The sequence below is a fragment of the Condylostylus longicornis genome, unplaced genomic scaffold, assembly GCF_029603195.1.
Source record: "Condylostylus longicornis isolate FDR11 unplaced genomic scaffold, ASM2960319v2 ptg000030l, whole genome shotgun sequence".
Lineage (NCBI taxonomy): Eukaryota > Metazoa > Arthropoda > Insecta > Diptera > Dolichopodidae > Condylostylus > Condylostylus longicornis.
In genome coordinates this window covers 6537332-6557709 of record NW_026577999.1, presented here as the reverse complement: position 1 = coordinate 6557709, position 20378 = coordinate 6537332, and the positions used below count along the sequence as shown (strand labels likewise).

Sequence of the window (20378 nt, the reverse complement as noted above, 5' to 3'; positions counted from 1 at the left end):
TGCAGTGGCTTGGCTCCTGTCCCACTCGGTTCCCTTAGAATCTACAATCTACAAAATAAATTGCAATATCTATTGTAAAATATTTGAGCTAAACACATGCCTTACTGAATGTATTTTAAAAACAACGTACGAGTACATACTTCATTTTATTTTAGTCAATGCACTCTTATTCAATAGCACTATTTATAATAGAAACTTTAATATAAAATAAATTCGAATGTAAAAGAATCTTATTTATTTAATATAATATTAATTTTAAAATAAATTTGAATTGTTTAATGGCAGACTTATTATAAAATTTTCCAATTCACCATATATCAATAAATTTCAGTATTTTAATTTTTATTTTACTACTTAATGCCCTTATTCTCTTAGGCAACTTACTTGCATACTTGGTTTTTAATTAACACAATTAAATAACTATATGAAATACCAAATTTAGACGACATTCCAAGCATAAATCATGAACCTAAAATTACTTTACAGCTTCAAAATCAAATAATTAAATTTACTACATTAAACGATGAAAAAAAAAATTGCCGAATCATTTTTCCAACAAAATATCAATAAACTGAACAAATTTAAACCTTTAGTAACAAATTATAGCCCGCGAAAACAAAAATAATAATGCTAACAGTTAAACATGTTAATCTCAATTTTTTTACATATTTAATTTTTTATTTGCATTTTCTTAGTAATTTTACTGTTGTTGTAAATTGTAATTTTTTATTTAACAAAAACACTACAAGAATTATAATAAAAAAATGTAAATAACAGTAACACCCATAAAAAAAAACGTTTAAAATAAGTTATAAATGTTGGTATGTATATATTTGTACATATATATATATATATATATATATTTATTATAGAATTACAAATAGACAATAAGTCAATGTTTATACATTTAAGTGTACTTGTCATATTGATATAGGGATAATACCAGGATATACCTTAATTTTTAGGTTAGATAAGATAATAGCAATAGTGTATAACCTGCTGTGAAAATTTATTTTATTTTTTGTGTTATTTTTGTTTTTAGTTAAAAGATTATTTCCTTCTACTTTTCCTTACTTATTTTGTATATTATAAGTTCTTAGAAAGTTAATTGAATAGATTAGTATTTTAAAGGTATGAAATAAATAATTTAAAAAAAAAATTATAAATGAATTGCAAGGTTTAAATTAAATTCTGAATTTGTAAAAATCACTTTTTGGGTGTGAAAATATTAAAGAAATCGTAAAATTTTTAAGTATTTTACATTCCAAATTCGATCTGAATCACCGAAATAACAAACATTTTTTATATGAACACCAAAACTTTGTAAATAATGTGTAAGCTCTTAAATGTCAAAGAAGAGTGAAATTTATGTCAAACATGAAATTTTGTTTTTGTGTGTGCAGATAACTATTTGTCAATATACAAGTAATATTGCCTCTATGAAAAGTTATGTGTAGTTAGAAAAGAATTCTCATTAAAGTAAAACGAAATTAAATTTCAAGACCGGAATATCTTATTTCATAAGTGTTGCTGAAACAATCTCAAAACTATCAATTTTAGTAAAAAATAAATTTTTAACACTTAAACAATGTGAATTTTTAAAAATACACTATTATTTTTATGCACATTATTTACAAATTTCGAAAACCTATACTGATTTAAATTGAACAAAACACGAGATGGACAGACGGGCTGCCACAAATGAATTAATCTATGTAAAATTATTACAAATATTTTATAAAAAACAAAGAATTTTTATTCTAAAATTTTCCTACAAAAACATTTAAAATAAACTTTTTACACAAAATATCAAATTTTATGGAATCATACTGTTTAACGTGCATTAGGGATTAAGGTTTGAATTGCTGTCACGTTTTTTCCAAAATTTTTTTTATTTTATTTTTTTTTTTTACTTAATCTTCAATTAGAATTTTACTTAAGAATAATATGAAGAAAAAAAAAATATGAAGACAAAAATTTAGAAATTTTTTGCGTAAATATGAAAAGGGTACAAAATATATAAGTAAGTAAATCTTTATAAAAGTGAAAAATAAGCAAAAATTTTCTTGTTAATCTTTAAAATACTTAAAATTAAACATAGGTATAAAAATAATCTTAAGATTTTATTCATAAAAATTTTTTAAATTGTTTTAGAATTAGCATGTTAACGTAATTTATGCGTACATATAGGTAAAATATGAAACATTTCATCCTACTCATTCTTTAAGTACTTAATATACATATATATATATTGGTTTCTAGACCTTGAAAGAAAATTGCTTATACGAACATGACTCCAATGTGTTTTATTAAAAGTGATGGATTAACGCAAGTACAAATTGGATACATAAAACAATTGATATGTGAAGAGAAAACTTTGTTTTCTATTTTTAGAATTAAAATAATATTAAGGATGATTTAGTAAATACACATTGTAATAATGAAATTATTATAAACATTTGTTTGTTAATAATTATGTGTTACAAAACATGGTGTTTTGGATTAAATACATAATTACATTTTTTTTAAGAATCTATAAATAGATGAAGAGATAATCAGTAAATATGGCAAACGGTAAATTTAACAATAAGGTGCAAAAGGTTAATCCCAAAATTACCTTCATTATCGCAGTTGGACACCTCCTCATAGCCCTTATAATGCAGACGCATGCGAGTCACAGCAATCGTTTCAGGTTTGATCTAGCTATTCCAAGGGACAACCATCTCACCCGTATCAGTGCTTCATAAGCCAAGAACGGTGACATGATCATGATATATATCCACAACATGATAGATGGGGGCCAGCTTCAAAATGGCTCTACAAAGTATACGTACTCGGCTGCTCAGTACACACATATAGCTTCCTCGTAACTTCGCAACAGAAGTTTCCAATCTAATACCACTCCCAAGTATTTGACCTTCGATTTTCTCTTTACAACCTCCTCGCACTCGTATAAATTGTGTGCAGATGCTCCAGCGTCATGCCCTAGGTTTAAGTCTGAGCCAATACCAGTACACTAATTCTATATCTCAACTCTAAATGATACTATTTAAATAAAATTTTGTATTGATGTTTCTTTTGTAGAGACCATCTGATCCCAAAATTCCAATAGCAGCCTTGAGATCTAATAGTTAGCATTGTCGGTATAACCTGTCTTCGAAGATTAAAGCGCACATACATGTCAATAGCAAACACTTCCGTTTGAAGACACTCGGGTATATCCCCATTGATTATAGAAATAGCTGATCGAAGCCACAATACCACCGTAAGAGTTTCCAATAAAACCAATCGAAACATTAGTGTACTGCTTAATGTTGTGTGATCCTATCGAATAGACCAACGAGTTTCTCTCTTTAAATTATTTTATTATATATTTTTTTTAATTTGGTAACCTTTAACCAGAAAATTTTAAGTAGTACAAGAATTTCTTGCGGCTTCTCTTTAATAAAACAAAACATTTATTGAAAATTTCACAATAATTTTGTATCAAAAAAAAAAATGAAGAAATCTAAAATGAAATGTCAAAGATTTTCTTTTATTTTTTTTTTGTATAAATCTTTAATTTTAGCTCAAAACTAACTATTGTAACATATTTTGATGTCTAGATTTCTACACAACAAAATTTAAAACATTTTTATTTTCATTTTTCTAATTTCTTAATATTTTTTTTTTGATATAAGAGATGTAAACATTTATTGAATTAAATATATTATAATGTTCAACTTAACTTGGCATGATGAGTTTTCAAAAGACATTACTCTTCTTTGTTGTCATCTTCAGCATATACATACATACATACATATATACCAGATAGTAGTGATTAAGTTGTATAATTGTTTACGATAGTAAAATTATTATTTTTTTTACATGCATTCGTATATTATGTATAGGTATGTATGTATGTATATGTATGTATATCCAATGCTGTGCATAGATATAATGAATAACTACGAAAAGGTGTGGCTTATTAAAAATATTAAATGTCTTCATAACTACCCAACCAGATTACATATTTACTATAATGTATGCCCATATATTTATATACAGCTCAGCTTAATCATTGTGTAAATTTGAAAATATTCCAATGTGTATCTATGTATGTATGTATATACGTGCTCACGTATTTATAAACTAAATAAAAATCCATCCACATGATGTTCAAATCATTGTAGAAAGTTAAAATTGACAGGATTTTATTCTCGTGTATTTTCTTTTTACTTTATTTAATCTTTGTCAGTCAATCAAAAACAAAAAAAAAAAATTTTTTTCTCCTAAAATAAAGTTGTAAAATAAAAGACAGAATATTTGAGTTGAGTTTTATAACATGTAGACATACCAATTTACTATATAATATTAAAGTATCCCTGGTACAATACTACACAACCATCATGTATATAACTTTTTAAGTATGTATGTATGTATTCATGTATACATTTTCATATGTACACATTCATCCTCTAACATTTTGCAATTGCGGTATTTCATATACACATAATATTTTCGGGTAAAATAAAATTTTTTTGCTGCTTTTCTAAAAATCATTGAAAATTGGAAAAGGGGCCAAGAGAACTTTATAAATACAAAATCATACAGAAAACATTATTTTTTTTCCTTCCGTTTATTGTCATACCGTTCCGCCGTTCGTGACGAGCTAATCTTGTAATTTTCATTTTTTCTTTTTTTTATATATTTTTGTCATTGTTATTTTTACCAAATTTCTATTTAATATTTTAAGTTTTCTCTCTCTTTTTATATATAGTAGAGATGTTTTCATAATAATAGCAAGATCTAATAGAATTACATTAGCCGAAAAGAGAAAGATGTATAATAAATTGAAATTGTTAATAACACTATTGTATCGTACAGAAATGGCACCCGCTTTATTCATATTTATTCATTCATTCTCAATACATTGCATTGGAGTACTAGATGTGGGAAAGAAAGAGATAATAATATATGATATTCAAAATAAAAAGAAAGAACAAAAACTTATAATGATGAAGAATAACACATACCCGTATTTTAATTTAATATTATTGTTGTAATACCGAACCGAAATCTTATGTTGTATGAATGTATGAAAGGATTGGCAATATATCCATCTATTTCTTACACAAAAATCCGGGCGGAGCATAATGTACTGCTTTCTCATAGCATTTTATTAGCTATTTTATTTAGGAACAGAAAAAAAGAAACACCAATTCAAAAACAAATTCATCCATTACAATTAGTTTAAGAGTGAAAGCGTGTAAGGTAAGAAGGTCCGCGGATGGCGGTTTTTCAACAAAACAATTTTTAGTGGATATTTTTGTGTTGCATTTTGTATACATTGTGATAAAAAAATTATACGGAATTTTGTCGGAGTATATTTGGAGGCAAAAAAATAAAAATTATATATAGAATAATTAAAAAAATATTTTCAATTCAAATTTTTAAAAGTTCCTACTAAAAAAATTAAAAAGAAATAATAAATTAAAGTCAAACGAATTGAATTATTGGTGATTATTTTAAAATTTTTGAAAAATTTGTGTTTTTTGTTTAAATTTTTGTTTCAATATTAATATTGTGCATAAAATTATCACAAGTCAAAACCAATGGTTGCCGTTAACGATATGCTTAGTGTTGAAATGTATCAAAACACTTATCACGGTGTAACAAATAGTTCTGATAGATATAAATACTATCAACCACCATCGAGTCACCATCATTTTCATCATCACTATAACTTAGGATTAAATCCTCCACATCATCCGCATCATCATTCGCATCATCATCACCATCATCCTAATACAACTCCACCAATAGCAATTGGAGCAACCATACCTAATCAACATCATCTTCATCAGCAACAGCAGCAGCATCAACAACAACATCAACAGCAATCGCAACAATTGCATCATAGATTAATAAGTAAAAATGAAATTGATTCTTATCAAATGTATTCAGCAAATCAATCACCATCAAATTTACCACCACCGCCACAGCTCCATCATCATCATCATCATCAGCAACAGCAGCAACAACATGAGCAACAACAACATCATAATTTAAATGAACCTAGTCATTATACAACAAATGATTGCCTAAATAATCAAATGGGTTTATCATCAATTGTAGCAGCAACACCAACATCTCCCGGTACATTAAACCCTTTGTTTCCGCATTCGAATATGCATAACTCATCACCGACTCCATCCTCAACTTCATCATCAATTATTGAATGTACTAGTAAACTGAATACAAATCATCAAACAATGGCAGCGGCGGCGGCGGCTGCTGCTGCAGCAGCTGTTGCATATCCATCTATAGTTCATTATTATGATGATGATAATTTACATTTATATTATGGATCAACTATGACAACAGCACAATCTTCATCATCAACAACAACAGCAACACCTCCAATTAGTTTAGAACAACAGCAACAACACCAACAACAAATAAATGCTCAAAATACACTTAATAGTATTAATGAACCAGAGATAATTAATTTAGAAAATGGATTAAGTTATACAAATTTAGATTGTAATTATAGTCAAGCATATAATATAAGTAATCATGACAATCCATATTATGATGGACCTGAAGATATTAAACATTCATTACATTTGTCACATATTGGGCAAATCGACTATATGACACGTAAGCGCTTTCATTTCAATTACTTACTTATTGATTAAATTAATATGAAAATATACAAGTTAATATTTTTGATAAATATGAAATACACAACATACATGCAATTTCAGATGAAACTTCAACAAATCATTTAGAATTGTCAAAAACTTCACAAAACCAAAAGCAGTTATCAGATAATATTGATTGTTTGGATTTACCAAATATTAGCATGAATAGTAAATCGTCGGATAATCAAAATCTTAGTAATAATAATCAACAAAGTATATTAACATATAAATGGATGCAACTAAAACGTAATGTGCCAAAACCTCAAAGTAAGTGTGAAACTCATTCAAATACAATTCTATATTTTATAGCTCTATTTCTCAAATAGGATTTATATGAGATTTGAACTGCACAAATAACATATGTTTAAACTAATATTTTTGAACTGCACATACTAAAGAATACGTACCAAATTTTTGCTTAACACTCATAAAAAGTTAATAAAAATTTAGATCCGAGAATCCTTATGAGTAAACCAGCTTCTATATAAACCGTTTCATTTACAAATATTCCATAAGTTTCGAGCTGGTGTACCTATACCAACATCTTTCTTCGTACTTAAATATTATTTCAATACTCGAACAAAATATTTTATTCTTCAAAGTATTAAAATTAGTTAATCCATATTTCGTGCGTTCATTCAAAGTCATTACAATTTGAATTTATTCTCTTTGAAATTGAAAATTTTCTAGTACGTTATGTCCAGATACTAATTTTTCAAAAATTGTCGACAGCTCGTTAAGTGCTAGACGAAAATAATTTTTTTTTTTAAATTTTTGTACTTTGTAAAATTTGTAAAAGTCATTCTAATAAATCTAATCTTTGTAAACGGAATTTTGAGTATACGAACTTTGTTGAAAAGGCTTTAATACTCGCGCCATTGTTATCCAAAAATTTTAAAATTTAAAAATAACCTTTTGACGTAAACGCTTCCAATGCGTACAAAAATATGAAATAATAAACAATAGCATACACTCACTCGTTATCCCACAAAACGCGATCTAAGATTAGATAAGGTAATGCCTTTTATGTCGGCATGTTCTTCTGCATAAAGGTATACTGTCTAAGTATTTAAGTTAAATAGCTTTGATAAAAATAACATCCGAATAACAATTTTCTATAAGTAGAATATTTTTATTAATTAATTTAGAAATTACTTAATTAGTACTTAATACTTAATTAAAACAATAGGTGCTTAATATATGTACATAAGTACTCAGAAAAATTGTCATCAAAACAATTTTTTAAAATAACTATTTGAAATGTTGTAGTTGAACTAAAGAAATGAGGACTTAATTCTACGATATTATTCTTTCGTGATAATTTTTCTAAATTGATTAAACAGGGGTTGAGTTCTGGAAACTCTTAATATTTTACCAAGTAATCCAATATGCTTCAATATAATACTCGTAGTATTACAACATAAAAATTAATTAGTCAGGTTCTTAACGTAAACAGTCTGCCGCTCATCTATGCTCCGAATAATCAATAATATTATTCTATGTTAAAAATTATACACTCATTTGAATATAGAAAACAAAAAAAAAACAATAGGAGGGTTTTTTGAATAAAGTTCAAATATTGCTTAACGGAGTTCTGCAAAATATTGAGCTAAATGGTGCCGTAACCTTTGGCTGACTAAACGAATATGTTATATGCATTACAAATATGCTATATTCGTTTGCAATTGTTTCGCCACATTCCATTTCTTTCGTTTTGTAGTTTTTTTCTATTTTAATACAATAAATTATATTTTTAAGAATTTAGAATTGAATTGGGGCCCGAAGATGCAACTTCATCAACGTGCTTTAAGATCCTGGTTTTTCACTGTTTGCTCATTAATTCAAAGCATAATTTTTTACATTATTTTAAGAGAGTATATTTTGCGACGGAAACGCATCTTCAACCCTTTTAAAGGGACATTTGTATGTGCATTCGTTATTAAATTTAATTTATTATTTTTTTGTTCCTGCTTTACTCCCTTTAGGAGTATGGGGCTTTCGCAAAGTTTCTTCAATAAACTATGTTGGGCGCAATTCGTTTTACTTCTGCCCATGGCAAATTAGCCGTGATGATTTTTTTCTTTATTTTTCTTTTCCATGTATTCTTCGGTCGTGCAGTGCTACTTCTCCCTTGCGGGTTCTACTACAATATCTTGCAATTGTTTTGAGTGAGCCCAGAGATCTGTGTTACTTATTCGCTTTATCCAGAATATTCGACAAATGATTCTTAGGTTTCTATTTATTAACATCTGTATTTGTTTGTGTATTCATCCTTCGCTACACTTGTTTTCGAGCCATACAACAGGACTAATTCCACTCACGTTAAATATTCTTAATTTTGTATTTCTAAATAAGTGTAAAGATTTCCAAATAAGCCAAAATCTACCAAATGCCGCCTTAGCCAGCTTCAATCTATATTCTATGTTTCCGGGACAATAAGATTGTTCAAGATCTTGTAAAAAAGGGAATCCCCCTTGGTTTGTTGGGTTGATATGGCTTTTCTTGTGCTAATTTTCTAATCGATTTCTACCGCTCTTATGTGTTTTGCTTGCATGTCTGAATGCGTGGGGACTAGTAGAGTGATGTCGTCTACGTATTCCAAATTCTTCAGACGGCTTGTTAAGGTCCGTTGTATGCCCCTAAGGAGTAACTGTTGACTTCCGCATTATTTTATCTAGGGTTATGTTAAAAAGTAGTGAAGAGAGTGGGCATACCTACTTTACACCAATCCTGCCGCATCTCGGCTAACGCAACTTACTATTATAAAGGATTCTCACTTCGGCATCTTTATATAATGCTTGTATGGGGTTCGTTAGTTTTCTTGGTATTCCTCTATAATATTTTTGTTCTCCATATGGCTTCGGATTTTACTATATCGAAGTCTCTTTCAAAGTCAACAAATGCTATGTACAGTGGGGCAGTCAATTTCTATTCAATCGACAGCTCCACAATTTGGTCTCAGAGTGTTCGATTAATCTATGCGTCCTCTTTGCTTTCTGAATCCGGATTGTGATTCTCCCAAAGTTTCTTCTGCTTTCATTACTGGACAGGGTTGTGAGTGCCAGCACTCTATTGAGTGAGTTCAATATGTTTATACATCTCCATTTGGAGAGGTATAAGCATTCCCTGAAGTCCCTCCTCTTTAGAATCTTAAGAATTATGCCTTGTTTCTAGTATTTTGGAATTCTTTCACTCTTTCTTGTTTGTTTTAGTATGGGCCGCAGAATTCCTGCCATACTATAAGTACTTATGTCGGTTTGTACTAATTCTAGAAGAAATTTTATGATCACTAAAAATTAACAAAAATAAATTTATCAAAATTATTGAATACTCGTATTATTGAAAAAATATGCAAACACCCCGTTATTCACTTATCAAATGAGATATTTTATTTGTTAACTTATTTGTATTCAACACTTGAACAAAAATAGAGTAGATTTTTCAACAAGTTCAAGACTAAAATATGCTAGGTATAGTGTAAAAATAGATTCAACTTGTTAACATGCAACATTTCTCACTGTAAATTTTTAAAATTTCTTTTTTTTTAATGCAAAATAAGAAAAAATTATTATCTGTTACTAAAATAAAAGTGAATAAATTAATAAAAATTTAAATAAAACTTCAACAAAACAAAAAAGATAAGAGTGGCTTACATAAAAATTTTAATCTTTTTTACATCGATAAGTTTATGTTATTCTTTTAAGATACTGCAAGTAAAGAAAATGTAAGAATATGTAAACTTATTTCATATTATTATACGTATTATAGATATAGGTCACGAATCATACTCAAGATTTTAAAATATTTTGCTTTGTAATGGTTCTACATTTTAGTTTTAAATGCTGTAAAAAGCAAAATTTTTAAAGAACTTAATTCAAAACAAATTGTTTGTGGTGGCTAGAAAGAATTACCGTTGGTAATCCTATAAGAATTACTTTTGCATTTGTTTTCGCCCTAGGTTAGTTTTGGAGTATTGATTATAGCTGTATGGTACGGCCCGTTTTTCAACAACTCATAAATAAATATTAAATGAAATGAAATAAATTTGATTGCTATTCAATCGGCAGCTTGAGTTCTGCGACAAACTATTCAAATTCAAATTGAGTTTTATGAAACGCATTTCTTACTTGAAACATTAAGGTTTTTACACTTCAACTTATTATATTAACTCTTTTTTCTTGTTTTCTAAATTTTTAGAAAATTCAACACGTAATTACACACATTAATTCAACACCTTAAGAAATATTTTCATATGTATGTATATATTTGTATGTAGTATATAATATATGTATATACATATATGTACATATGTAGCAAATATTATTAAATGTACGATTGCCTTATACGCAAAATTCCCTCGGTTTTATCTCTACTTCTTTTAAAGTTAATATTAATGCATAATTCTATTTTATATTTAAGTTTTTCAGTTTCACTGTTATACAAAATAAAAGATATTTGTGTGAACAAATTTTATTTTTCCTTTTTAATTTTGCATAATTTTTAATTTCTTTTTTATTTTTATTCCTCCATTGTTAATTTTTTTTTTTTTCACGGATGCTCGAATTTGTGACAAATTACAATAAAAATTCATATGATTTATGTAAATTTTAAATTTTATTTAACTTCTTAACTTAAATTTTTCAATATTTTTAACATTTGTTTATATATACATACTATTAAAGTGAATTTTCAACGAATTTTTAAAAGAAAATTTGACCTTCTATTGCGTGAAATTGAAATCTTCACAAATTTTTAAAACAACATTCAATGTAGTTGCGCGCAGTTGTCCTATAATATAGAATTTGTCCATTTGCAACCTTTTTGCTTTTACATATAATACACACATAAGCACACATATTGTGTCATACTTAGCTTTGAATATAAATTACTAAACTGTTGTTTTAAATTTATTTAGACGTATTTAATAGTAATTTATTATATACATATAAGTATATATTATATGTGTGTATAACACATAAAAGGCAATGACAAAGAAATTAATATTATCGAATCTATACCACCATAGTAGTAAAAAAACTGTGAAACTATTAGAAATTATCTAAATATTGAAAATGTATACAAGTATACAACATAGTAGTATGTACATAAAATATATTTATGTACATATATATATATATAATATATATATGTATAACAATTTTCATTTACAAGTTAGTTTAGATTATTCTAAAAAATGTCAAATGATGTCTAATTTTAAAATAAACTGACAGACAACAGGATCCTCAGTAAAATTGCTAATAAAATTATTCAATGAAAATAATACTAAAAAAAAAAAATATATGAAAACAAATAAACGATAAAAAAAATGGTTACCTTTTTGTTTGAAAATCAATTGATTAAATGACACTTTCAATTATTGTAAGACGTTCACCCAAAACTACACACCTTGCTTTAACATTGTACATCCATATGTACGTACGTATACAATATGCATATAAATATGCATACAACGAAATGACACACAAAAAATGTCATACGAAAATAATAATCTTCATGTTGGTTTCATCAGAAAACTTCAAAATATATTGGCTGATTTCTGAGTATTCAGAATGGTATTTCTTATCACAATTGAGAAACAAAAAAAGAAAAGGATAAAAAGAAGAAAAAAATAAAATAAAAACGACTTTGTACTTTTTTACTTTCTTGTTGATTTCAGATCGCCAGCTAAACATAAGAAGTCAGAAAGTAAAAATAAAAACATACAGAATATAACCGTGTAATATGATAGTTATATTAAATAAGAAATACTACAGTAAAAAACTAAAAAAAAATGCAAGAGCATGATACTTATATATGGGGGGCCACAATTCACTTCTTGGGTCGTTGTACATTGTTATCCGATGTAATCTAATCTCATCTAATCAACTATATAAATTGTTTTGTTATTTTTATATTACCATGTATTATATATATAACTTATGTATTATATGTATATACATCTATTATATATAACTGATATATAACCACAACAGACTTGTAAACGCACTTATCAAAAGAACGTGTACTTCTACAAAAGCCGTAAAGAAATTTAGAGCAAAAGTCATTCGAAGAACCTCATTGAGAAGAAAATCCTGAAACCGAAACTTTTTCGCTCCCAAATAGTGCTTGCACCCCAAAATTGAAAATCGCTAAATGTTTTCATATGAGATGCCGTTGAAAAGACAAGGAGAAAAAAAAAACAGATTTATTTTAATATCTTTGACGAGAACCTCCCTGCTTTAGGTTTTTCTTTATATTTCTTTATTCATATTTATTGTTTTTTTGTTGTTGTTATTCAATATCAAATTTTATCGATATAATATTGTATATTACGATACGTAATATATATTAAATATAATTTTTGTAGTTCTCTGATCAGGTTTTAAACCCGAAACCATTTGGGTAAAAACCTAACCACTGCACCACTGGTAAGACGCTGCATGTTGTTGGAAGGTTCTTGAAGTAATGTTCATTAATTTTTTTCATATATAAACAACTATCTACGTAATACTACAACTACATTTATGTATGTGCTTACAATTTGAAAAAAATTATTTTGAGCAAAATAGTATTTTTTCGACCACTACTGTAGCACAAAAAAAAAGGAAAATTTCTACTATAGTGATATTACGCCTCACCTTGTTATATTTATAACAAATGCATTATAGATATTGTATGTGTATGCATGCATGTATACAATTATATTGATGGTGAAGGAACTTTCGTATTATAAACTTGTCAGTTGTCACAACGTTGAATGATCAGACAACACATTATCTTCATTTTCTGGCATTTGTTCCTTCTTGTTATAGTTTTTTATTTTATTTTTTTTTTTAATAAATTTTTTTATTTTAAAATTTTTGTGATTGTTTCATATTTTTACATAAATATTTATATCAGCTTTCATTACAATGATGTGACTTTTCTTTTGTATATGATTCATAAATGATAAATATACTTTGGGAATGACGTTTGAATCTCGGTAAATGAAAAGTCTTAATTCATGTGCACCCGCTTTATTTAAGTGATGATAAAACAAATCAGAAAAACAAAAAACAAAACAAAAAACATTTCTTTTATTCATTTTGCTAATTTTTTTAGCTCTCAAATTTTTATTTCGTGCACAAATTAAGAAATATCACAGATATCTACTGTCATGTTGATTAAAAACTAACTGGGATTATTTTTATTCATTGTAAACTTTTTTATAGCTTTCTTACTATTAATTATGCAAAAATATAATTTTATTCACATCTTCTTTTTTCTATTGTTATAATAGTTAATACACTTTTTTCCTTACCGCAATAGTGTCTTGCATTATTGTATACATCGAAGAATTAATGACGTTTTTAAAAAAAAAAAAATTATTGTCTTTTATAGTGAAACTTGTTAAATTTACTGAGACTACAGTTTAGTATATAAGGGTACAGTTTTATATTTCTGTCACTTATAATTTCAATAAACAATTTAAATAACTAGTTTCTTATGCCGAAATAACTCTCACCAACTATAAAATGAGTTAAAGCAAAGGGCGTCTTTTAATCAATGTGCAAGGTGTAAGCGAGGTAATATACTTCATTTTAAGAGTTTCGCAGAATAATACAGTAGAATAAAAATTACTAACTAAAATCCTACCGGCATCCTTAAAATCACGCTGATGCGTTAAACGATGTTCGTACGGAAGTTATCCACCAGTTTTTTATACCGGTATTTTTGGTCAACGCCTGTAGTGAATATAATTTTTGCAAACGTTTTAAACCTGAACTTCTTAATAGGAGTAGTGTTATATCTTCTTTGTTGCTACTTTTTTCTTTCTCTTTACAATTTGCAATTTACTTCTACAAATGAGTTGTCAACATATTCTCAAAACTCTTTGATTTCCGCAACAATACAAATGTGAGTACTTATAGAATTAAATTAAAAATTATATAGTCTTTCCGTACACAAGCGGACTGACAATCACTCTGATCTTTTAATTATTTTTAACACAAATATTTCAATATTGGGAACGCCATAAAATTGCACTTAAATCACTTTTAAAATAAACAGTTCAATTGTTCTATAAGTGATATCACATTGTGATTAGTGATAATTAATGATAATTTTTTTAAGTATACGTATACCTACTTGTAATTTCAACTAAATAAAAACAATTTAATTCAAGCAAAAAAAAAAAAAAAAAACTTAATATTTCTGGGTAATCTAAATTTATCTGTTTTGAATATTTTTATTCGCTTCTTAAATAGTTTAACGAATTTAGTTCTTTAAATGCTTCATGCAAGTGTGATTGACATTAAAACTTGTGTAAACAATATTGTCATTGATATCTTTTAAAAACGATTGTAAACAGCGGCAAATTTATTTCTAATGTACCTTTATAGAAAAAAAAAAAACAAACACTACATTGAAAAATGGAATTTTTCATTCAGAATTATCAAATTATGGTATTATACGAATACTTATACGACAACAAATTTATTAGATCAAATTCAGTGAATTATACAAGACACCCCGAACAACAAACCATAGAAATAAAAAAAAAATTATAAATGAAAATAGTCACTCGTTTCTACAAACATACACACTGTTTACTGTTATCGATTATTTATTTTTGTTTTAACATTTTTTTTTAATTTTTTCTTCCTTTAATACTTATGCAATCACTTTCCCTTATCAAAATATACTGGCGCCAGTTATGACATTTGAAATTTTGATAAGTTTAAATTGCATAATAGTAGCTTGTATTATAGTATATACATATATGTATATAAAAATGTATGTATAAATTATACATTTATTTACATTAGCTTATTGTTTGTTGAGTTCATTTCAATATAAAATAAATACTTATGTGGGTATATTAAGAAATTTAATACTTAAAATTCAAATTTACTTAAGTAAAAATAGTATACTGCTTACTGCTTATTACATTGTAAATATCAAATATAAATTTATTGTTAATTAGAATTACAAATATTGAAGAAAAATCTTTATCAGTGAACAAAGTAGGATTACGTCTCAAATGATCTTTTATTTTAAGTGTGTAATTCAAAAAATTTAACAGTTGCGCTTATATAACAATGGTAACAGTTGGTTTTATATATGTACATATGTATGGGAAAAATGATGATAAAACCAATTTGAGACTATTATAGAAGAAATGATCTTTACTGTCCTCCAATTACATTTTGACCATTTTGTATCTTGAAGGGCTGCACCTAGAAAAGTAGAAGAAATAGATAAAAATTTTATTCCAAGGAAAAAATGTTTTTACTGTAAGATTTATATTTACAATCTGACCAATGTTGTGGTGGTTATGGCATTTAGCGTTCAACTAGAATGACTAGCTACTAGCTTACTGTCTCTCAACATAAGATATGTATATAATATTTATATTTCAACAATTACAAAACTATTTTTAAACATTTTCCCCAAAAAAAAATTATGTTTGGGCTTTTATTAGTATTCCTTTATTTGTAACCAGCCCAGAAATTTTAATAGCTGTTTAAACCACGACCTCAAAATTGTGGTAATACTAAATCACTACAACTAATTACAACGTTAAAATTGAATAGTTAATAATTAATCAAGGCTACGGATTAATTTAAAAACCTATAAGAAACTTAAATTACATAAATAAACAAATTTAAGTCGCCGACAATAGCTACTATTTTACTAAACCTGTTGAAATTTTACACAAACATTTAAATAAAGCAATGACAACTCGATATTATAATAATTCCCCCCTTATAAAATTTAATAATTCCCTTCTACATTTTTGTTCAGCATATTAATTATTCACATGTCCAGTACCAATTTATTATATTAAATGTTCATTGTATATACGAGTATGTATATACAAATTTCTACAACTTAATTTAATAACAAAAAATAATCCTTTAAACCTGAACTAATGAAGATTTCCTATAAGTGAAAAGTTATATACATATTTCATTGTATCCGTAAAAATTAATATGAATTTAATTAAATAACGTTAAGTATGTATAGAAAGAAATTTAAATGACATATAAATGACAACAGTGGCACAAAGAACAACTAAAAATACAAACGAACATTTTTCGTTTTGTCAGTTTTTTGAAGAGTCATCTTGTTTTGATTTGGTCATTTGTTACGGCAATTTGTTTTTCCTAAAAACTAAATACCACAAAACAGCATGGTGTTTCAAATTTGAATCACAAATTGATAATATAAAGAAAACAAAACGATGAATCAGCAGTAAAAAATTTGTATTTACTTTTTAATTAATTGATTTTGTACACATACATACATATATATATTTACGGTCTTATACGTATGAAAGCATGTATAGTTGTAAATTTGAATACAAATCGCCAAAAAATTATTTGAAAAATAGCACTTAATAATTTGTTTTTAGCCGCATTTAATAATTTATTTTACACCGGGAATGGATACAATGAGAATACTGCAGAGAATCGTAAAAAATTATATGAAAAATTTGAAAGACAAATTACGTTCTCCAGGATTTCGCCCTCTGTTTGATGTACTTTCTACACTTAAAGTAAAATTTATAGTAGTATTAAAGAGATTGCAGTATAATATGTATATGCATACAGGCGTCCAGGCTAATCACATCACATCTTATGAAATCACAGCATTATGAAGATACATTTGTCTGTCCGGCCAGCAACATATATGTACATTAAAGATATAAGTACATATCTAATATAAAATATTAAAATATACATACATGTTAGCAATATGGCTTAACATGTTTGCAATTTCCAGTAACAACGTAAAAATTTATGACGTATATAAAGATTCACATGATGATTCGATGGTATCACAACAGATCTATTTCTCCCAAGGTGCATTTGTACTTGGTCTCCACGAGAGATACCCTTAAAACAATATGTTATAGACATTAACACTAATCATACCAAGACTTAATATATACCTATTTCTACCATAACGGGTCAAATGACCCGTTGTTTTATTATAATTCAATATGCATTTATTAAAGAAAAATTTAACATTTTTATTGCTTCCTAAGAAAGGAATTGAAATAATTGAGGTAGGATCGAATCTTGGTTTTAGATTATAAACAAAATACCACCAATAACAACCAATAATTTATAACTAATTTATTGTTATACATACATATTTCTTATTGTAAAAACTATTAAAGTAAAAATATTAAAATTATTTTAATAAAATTTTTAATCGTTTGTTTTTCTTTTTCTTTTTTTAACAGACCCAAAAAATTCAATTTCCTTGCATGACTGTCATATTAATGAAGTTGACACTTTTCGAGGGATATCTGGACAGCAAAATAATCCAATGTTATTGCATAATTTAAGCAATACTAGTAATATAAATAATTCTGGAAGAACAAATTTTACAAATAAGCAGCTTACTGAATTAGAGAAAGAATTTCATTTTAACCGGTATTTAACAAGAGCACGTAGAATCGAAATTGCCAATTCTTTACAATTAAATGAAACTCAGGTGCGTAACTAAATTTTTATTATTTTTTTCTTTTTTTTTTATTAAATATGATAAAAACGATAACAAAAAAAAATTTTGTATAATTTTTTTTTTTTATATTCAGTCTATAAAGTAAATATGAAATTATTGCGTGTATTGTAATGTTATTATGTCGCATTTTCGTACTAAAAAAATAAGCAAAAGAAATTCTTGAAAAAGTCATTCAATATAATATTACCTGAAAAATTTGTACATACATATATGTATATATGTATATAAAATTTTATGTGACTATAATATTACTAAACATGCAAATGTTCTTAATAAAATTTGAATTTTATGAGTATTATAAAATATTTATTTAATTGAATGTGTATGTATTATATTTGAATATAAAAATATTTTCTAATATATACAAAAATTCTTCTTTGCAGGTTAAAATATGGTTTCAAAATAGACGAATGAAACAGAAAAAACGAGCTAAAGAAGGTTGGATACCTGCTGATACTGTCAATCAATCAAATATGTCAGTTGTTGTTGCATCTGATGGCAAATCAAGTACTTATCAGTTAAATAAAAGGGAAACAAGTACATCTGATAATAATATACCACAAAATACCAGTGATTCTAATAATAAATGAACTAAGAAAAAAAAAGAAAAAAAAATTTTTTTTTGCTATTACACACAATTACAACACGAGTATTACCTTGATATTTGGTAACCATCAGCAAAAGAGCAGTTCCATAACATATTTATGTATGTACGTACATACATATATTAGATACGAAACTGATTCTGGTTATTATGTGAAATGGCTTTCCTCCCAAAAACCCTTTTAGCAATATTTTTTCAAATTTGACCATTTTTTCCTTTGCAATATTGCCTCCTTTCCAGACAGATTTGTACATGCTTGCATACATTCACTATATTTTAATTCAAAATGCTTTCAAAATTTAGTAATTATTATTAAATTCATTAAAATACATTTGTATATTATGTAGGCATATAACAATGTATATGCCTTTGTAAAAAATTCATATGTACGTAGCTACCTAATTTTTTTGTAAAATATTTGTCATAGAATGCATTGCCTATATCATATACATATGTATTTATATATATATATATATATATATATATATATATACAAACAGTATATATATACATAATATTATATATATTATATATATATATAATATTATTATTATATAATATAAATATATATATGTATATATATATTAATATATACATATTATATTATATACATTGCATACCCAACTACACAGTACACCTCGCATGTACTTATGTACGCATTATTAGGTGTAAAGGTATACTATACAAAATTCATTTTTTGAAGCATTTTTGACACTCTTAAATTATTAATTATATATTAATCAAAAAGCCTAATCCGATAAAAGACTGAAAGTTTGTCTTTAACTATTACACGTATGTATGGGTATTTCTGAAAATGCATTTCTTAAGGTTATAACAGTCAAGCTTTTAAAGCTTCATGCACAAATTAAATGTAGAGCTTTTAAAGCTTTACAGCTTTAACCTTAAGAATTTCTTTTTTAGAATTACCCTATGTGTGTACATAGATATATAACATTTTTTTTTTGAAAATGTTAAATAGCTTTTCAGATCGAATATTTCAGTTTTATAAGTATAATACCGTTGATGTAAAATTGTTGCTGCTAAATGTCTCAGGGAATTTAATATCGTTAGTTCTATATTTCTAAAGAATACGTTCATATATATTCACTGTTACTAAGTAAAGTAAAGGAGATTCATCAGATTCACATTTTAGCTTTTGAAACAAATCCATACATATACATATAGGTACATAATCTGCGCATACGTCATTGATACATTTTTATTATTAGTAACAGAGATGTTACTTTAAAAAATTTTAAAACCACACTTAAAAAATAATGGACCAAATTATTTTATTATTAAATTTAAGAAAAAACATTATAATTTATGCAATTTGAGTTCTAAATATTGAATAAAATAAAGCCGTTTAAGAGAAACCCTTTATATAAAAATCCGTTTAAAATCACTTAAAAAAGAGTTAAAAAAAATTATTATTAAGACTTTCATTCAAAACTTTTTGTTACATTTTACAAGATTTATAACTTGTATTAGCAATATGTATGTAATTACCATACAATTTTTCTACTTATTTAGAAAATTATTTTCAGCGTTATTCCCATTTTGGTTTATTG

The 20378-nt window shown here is 26.4% G+C and overlaps 1 protein-coding gene across 1 annotated transcript; it reads left to right on the top strand.

Annotated features, from left to right (window-relative positions):
* Positions 1-5537: 5537 nt before the first annotated feature.
* LOC129608126 (homeotic protein labial-like) lies at positions 5538-18793 on the top strand. Its single transcript, XM_055519452.1, has 4 exons — positions 5538-6642; positions 6750-6953; positions 17920-18173; positions 18587-18793. The coding sequence occupies exons 1-4, from the start codon at positions 5595-5597 to the stop codon at positions 18791-18793; spliced, it is 1713 nt and encodes a 570-aa protein (XP_055375427.1). The 5' UTR covers positions 5538-5594.
* Positions 18794-20378: the final 1585 nt, after the last annotated feature.

Coding starts and splice junctions, on each gene's coding strand:
- LOC129608126 (XM_055519452.1), top strand. CDS start 5,595: ATGGTTGCCGTTAACGATATGCTTAGTGTTGAAATGTATCAAAACACT. Junction 6,954..17,919: donor TAATGTGCCAAAACCTCAAA/GTAAGTGTGAAA, acceptor TTTTTTTAACAG/ACCCAAAAAATTCAATTTCC. Junction 18,174..18,586: donor TACAATTAAATGAAACTCAG/GTGCGTAACTAA, acceptor TCTTCTTTGCAG/GTTAAAATATGGTTTCAAAA.